This window comes from Rhopalosiphum maidis, chromosome 2 (genome assembly GCF_003676215.2).
Source record: "Rhopalosiphum maidis isolate BTI-1 chromosome 2, ASM367621v3, whole genome shotgun sequence".
Classification (NCBI taxonomy): domain Eukaryota; kingdom Metazoa; phylum Arthropoda; class Insecta; order Hemiptera; family Aphididae; genus Rhopalosiphum; species Rhopalosiphum maidis.
The window spans coordinates 33,105,997-33,111,330 of NC_040878.1; the positions used below are offsets into that span (position 1 = coordinate 33,105,997).

General features: G+C 38.8%; 1 protein-coding gene across 1 annotated transcript; it reads left to right on the plus strand.

Moving 5' to 3' along the window:
- Positions 1-1,279: 1,279 nt before the first annotated feature.
- Positions 1,280-5,132, plus strand: LOC113552022. The gene is made up of 4 exons (XM_026954675.1): positions 1,280-1,894; positions 2,473-2,693; positions 2,992-3,170; positions 4,235-5,132. Exons 1-3 carry the CDS (start codon positions 1,429-1,431, stop codon positions 3,160-3,162), a joined length of 858 nt encoding a protein of 285 aa, XP_026810476.1. The 5' UTR covers positions 1,280-1,428; the 3' UTR covers positions 3,163-3,170; positions 4,235-5,132.
- The last annotated feature ends 202 nt before the right edge of the window (positions 5,133-5,334 follow it).

Below are 5,334 nucleotides of genomic sequence, written 5' to 3' on the forward strand. Positions count from 1 at the left end.
GTGATTTTGTAATTTTGTCTCGACTCGTCATATCAAACGAATGAATTTTCCGCGAAGTATTGGAAAACTCAATATAAATTACTATGATGACATCATAAACAAATAGCTGGTATATTATCAACTACTTATAAGATGCTTTTCGAACTTGAGGTTTGAATAAAATATGCACACAACTTTTCGACCACATAATTTACTCTCAGACACCGTTGAAAAAAATATATATTCGAGTGTTATCCACAGTGTACTCACAGAATAGAAAACAGTTGCAGTCCGTATTTTTATGTAATATAATAATATTATGTCGTTTAAAATGTATTTATTTTTGTTCTTTAACACTGAATAGCGACCAAATACACTGGAGAAATCGAATAGTATGAAGACTAGTCCAACACGCGATACATCTGTTGAGTTCACACGTATAATTTTGTTAACACTTTAACAGAGTACGAGCAGATAAAATGTCGAGAACGGTTTATACTAAAACGAATATTTTTCTCTCAAAACGCTTGTAGTAGGTACGCATATTATATTTTCAGTTTACTACAACAAACAATTAAAGAAGAAAAACAAAAACAAACGACGACCGAGGTGGAATAATAATAGTACGACAACAATAATGATGATGATATGTGACAAATTAAAATATAATATAATTATTATTTTTTTTATTTTTTTTTTTTTGAGAAATAATATACACGATAGCGGTGAATTAGCACGTGGGATTTTTCGTTCTTCATCTTCTCAGACGGCACTTATAAAAAAACGACATAAAAGTATGAAATATATTATAATATTATTTTTATATCAAATCGATTGATGTGCAGCTACAATGCACTCACGCAGTTTATTACTGACACTAAGAGTTTCGCGTATACAGTAAAAACTGATTCTGAAACGGTTGTCGTCTTCGACTTGATCATCGCCGGCACGGTAAAATAGTCGAAGTCGTCGCGACCGGATTATAATATTATAGTTAACGATTTCGTGGACGGTTAACGATAACGACAGTGTCCGCGGCGTAAGTATGCGTGATGTTCACGGCCAAAGAAAGGCGCCGCCGACGACGGACAAGAAAGTCGGGTAAAATGGGCGGCCGCAAGCGGGGAGTACGGCTGCAGAGTGGGCTGCCCGAACGGATGTTGCTGTGTCCGGTCCCCGGTGGCGGCGGCGGAGGGCGGGCGGGCAGCAATAGTTACGATGCGCGCCGCGCTGTCGTGTGCAGCGGGTTCGGTAAAAAGCGAAAACCGGCAGGCAGCCTCCACAATAAATACGCCGGCCGCCCCGGAGTTCAATCATTACAGTCGTACAGTTCAAAGGAACAACAACAACAAACAGTGACCAGCACAAGCAGTCATCAGCCACCTGCTAGTCACATCCGACAGAACAATTTTCCGTAATCGAAAAATCGAAAAACCAACCATCATCACCATGAGTGCGTTTAAGTTCGGATTAGTAGTGTTATCGGCATGCGTGTGTTTGGCTTCGGCCGATCCGATCCCCGCAGCGGCGGCAAGACAAGACGATGGATGCACCGGCAACCAGGACTCGTTCGCATGCGCACAAATGCAATTCTACCGGGCTGCCCGATCTTTCTTCGACCAAGACAAGGTTGATTTGTTAGGAGGTTTGTCGCTTGTCAAGACCGAGAAGAAAGGTAGGTCCCTTGCTGAGAATGCCGAAGATGTCAACAACGTAGAGAACGCCAAGGACGCCAATGACCGTGAAACCGCACTCGAAGACTTCACCATGCACAAGGTAATGCGTTTCTTCCAAGAAAGAACTCTCCACTGGAACTTGTCGCCAATCGTCACCGAAGTGTCCGAAACCGCCCGCAGCGTCGTTGATCAAATCCCAACTCAATTCAAATCCAAAATCACCAACTACATCGAAGAAGGTAAACGATATATTTCATTAGTATTATTTTAATTTGATACGATATTTAGTTTTCATTAATACAAAGTAGCTTAACGTCTTAAAGTCTTAATGAACTTGAAAAAGTAACACTTTAACACTGACAGTCCGTTATATATTTTTTACCTAACAACTAGTTCAAACAACTTAAACATTTTAATACAAAGGATCAGCCTGTTTGTTTTATTACTTCGATTTATATTAAATATTTAACATTTTTAAACATTTTTCAAAACTTAATCATTTTATTACCAACATTAATTTATTTTAACACGTTATTTGCAATAATAACAACATTTAAATATCAATTAAATTATAACTTTGTTTCTTAACAAAAATCAAAAAACTACGATATATATAAACAAACTTCTTAAGTTCGAATAGTATTTTAATTTTTGATAATTAGTTCCGACTAATTACTTTTACTATAATTTTGTAACATTTATTGACAATTTGACTACAATTACTTCCTAGTGTACGAATGAAACAAACCAAATAGTGAACTAATTATCACACACGTGTTCGGTTACTATGTACTAAAACAAAACGGTTTAAATACAGGTCGTGGTCTGCTCAAGAAGAAGAAGTTCTTGAAACATCTTATCCCACTCTTGATCGCTCTTAAAGTCAAATTATCCGCCTTTGTTGTCATCGCCTACGTCGTCATCGCTTTGATCGCCAAGAAGGCTCTGTTAGCCAGCGTCATCTCTCTGCTCGTTTCCGGATTCATTGGTATCAGAAAATTGTTGGCCGCTCAACACCACGTACCTCACCATGAAGTGGTAAGTTCCGCGTTATTTATTTGTTACTCATTATGGGAGCTAAGATATTTAAAATTCAAATACATGCGTCGCACAATATTAGTACGACAACATTACGTTCAAAACTCTCGAGGTATAATTTTTTACCAACGGAACTCAAGAGATCGCGAACTCTATATATTATATAAAAATCTTCATCCCGAGCCACATTATTTTCGTTTCGTTTGCGATTGTCCACTACCCACATTCCCTCACGACACTGATCTGCTCAATCAAAAAATATTATTAATTATAAATATTTTTGACCCGGTGATCGCAGATCGAGACACACGCCGGACACAGCAGCTACGGTAGCAGCGCACCAAGCGGTTACAGCGCATCCAGCTCCGGATGGGACAGCTACGGAGGAGGACACGACGCCCACGGATCATACTCCAACAACGTTGGCCAGACTTTGGCCTACGGTGGACAAAAGCCAGTTGCCAGATAGAGACTACGGTAAGTCGGAAAACGTTTCTGGAAATCATAATTGTTACTATTATCATCGTCATAAAACACACACGCGCGCGCCCATATTACATTATAATACACTGTATGCGATGCACCAACGGCGGTCAAGGATGACATCACACAAATACGGTGCTGTTATTCTATATAAATCCGCGGTCGTCCGACCGTAAACCTGGACGGACATCTGAATACGTCGCAGTCGTCGCACTCGTTTTTCTAGGTTAATGACGGTGGAGGCGTCGGCGGAGTCGGTTTTTAATCGAACTCGCAGCCGCCGGTCGTTATACATTCACCCGGTGGTTAGATCGCCTTATAAAATATATAATAAATAATAATGTTTCATCGCCGGCCCCGAGATATAATGTACGCGACGACGACGGATAAAACATAACACGCGCAGTATAATAATAATGTATACGTTTTGATAATGTTTAATGCGTTGTAGGCGTGTGTAATCGAACCGCTTTTGGACTACGCGGGGGACCTCCTCGGGAGAAACGGTCAACGGACAAGGTGAAAGTCGGGCAAGTTCAAGGGGGACCGGGTGTGCCATGATTCGTTTATTTATATTATATTCCTTATTTTGTGCTCGCGTCACACGTGGCACACGCTCAGACCCGTTTGAGAGATTTCGAATCGATAGATGATAATTTTTCCGCCCGAGTGAAAGCTATACAAAACTGGTTTTCGGGTCTTCGGCATTTATTTGGATTTCCGGAGGCCGAGAAATTCGAGCTGATTCTCACCTCAACGCTATATAATGCGGGACAGTATCAAATGTAGCTTTATAAATTATATTATTATATTGTGTGTGTGTGTGTGTGTGTGTTGCGAGTGTTGAACTGGTTTTGACTACAACGACGATAGTATTATAACAATATGATGATAATAATATTACCTATAATGATAAAGTCACCGTTTTCTCGGCTGACCAATATTGTATGCCGAGAACACGTTTTAGTTTTTTTTCACGGCTCCCTCTCTTTACTTAAATATTTTTGGGATTTAATACCAACGCTTTTATTTATGTGATTTTTTTTTTCTGTTTTCAGACGTGAACGGCAAGCCTGACTATTTGTATATATATAATATTTGTGCATGGTCTTGCCCGCCGCAGTTCAAAGATGGCAAATCAACATCAGCAAAAAAAAAAAAAACTCACAAATTATTTATTTTAAATTATCATCGACTCCGACGCGGCGCAACCCGTAACTCACACGACACCGGGACGACGAGCCATCGACTGCCGACATTTTTTATCCAAACTATCGATGATTCGACTACTCGTGTTTATTTACGACGACTACTACGATAGGGACCACATGACTGACATACACTTATTACCGACGCGACTTTAATATAATATCATCATCCTCTCGTCATATTCCCGACTCGCTAATTATTTAATTTTTAATTTTTATAATAATTTATATAACTCTTTACTTGGTAGGTTGACATTACCCGACAAACCCGAAACGGACATGGTGTCATCCACACGACTGACACGTTGACTGAACGTATATAATATATTTACCATAATTTATTTTCAAAAATAACCATAACGCATATATTTTATAGCATAATATTATAATGACAAATAGATATGTGCCAAAGACATAATAATAATATACCAACAATTTTAATAATATAACGTGTAGGACATGACTGACTTTATAGCCCCACTCGTTGACTTCACTGACTTTGACCATCGTCATTATGTACTGTAATGACGACGATCAAAATAACGACCATTACTACAGACAACACGCACACTATAGCTGACATTGTATAACCGACTCGATTAGCTTATCTGCTCATTATACTTAGTCGTATCGGACGTAAGATAATAATATTTATTTATTTTTACCCGTTTTGTAAAAGATTTGTATTTTTTATTTAATAAATAAACGCATTTAGTTATTGCCAAAGAAAATGTCAATACGAAAGTTATATTTGAGTGTTTAGTATATTTTTTACCATTGCTTCTGTTCTCTGACTATATGGTGACCAGATAGTGCCTTGGTGACTATTTCGATTCGCAATAAATTACTGCAATCACGAGCCATTATTCGTTCGTTCGCAACACAGCACTGAAATTGCCTACACACACGCCTGCCTGTGTATAATAACGATACCATCTACCTATTGTTTC

Excerpts from the sequence above, each read along its gene's own strand:
- LOC113552022 (XM_026954675.1), top strand. The coding sequence starts at position 1,429 with ATGAGTGCGTTTAAGTTCGGATTAGTAGTGTTATCGGCATGCGTGTGT. Across the intron at positions 1,895-2,472 it reads CACCAACTACATCGAAGAAG|GTCGTGGTCTGCTCAAGAAG; the intron begins GTAAACGATATA and ends GTTTAAATACAG. Across the intron at positions 2,694-2,991 it reads ACGTACCTCACCATGAAGTG|ATCGAGACACACGCCGGACA; the intron begins GTAAGTTCCGCG and ends CGGTGATCGCAG.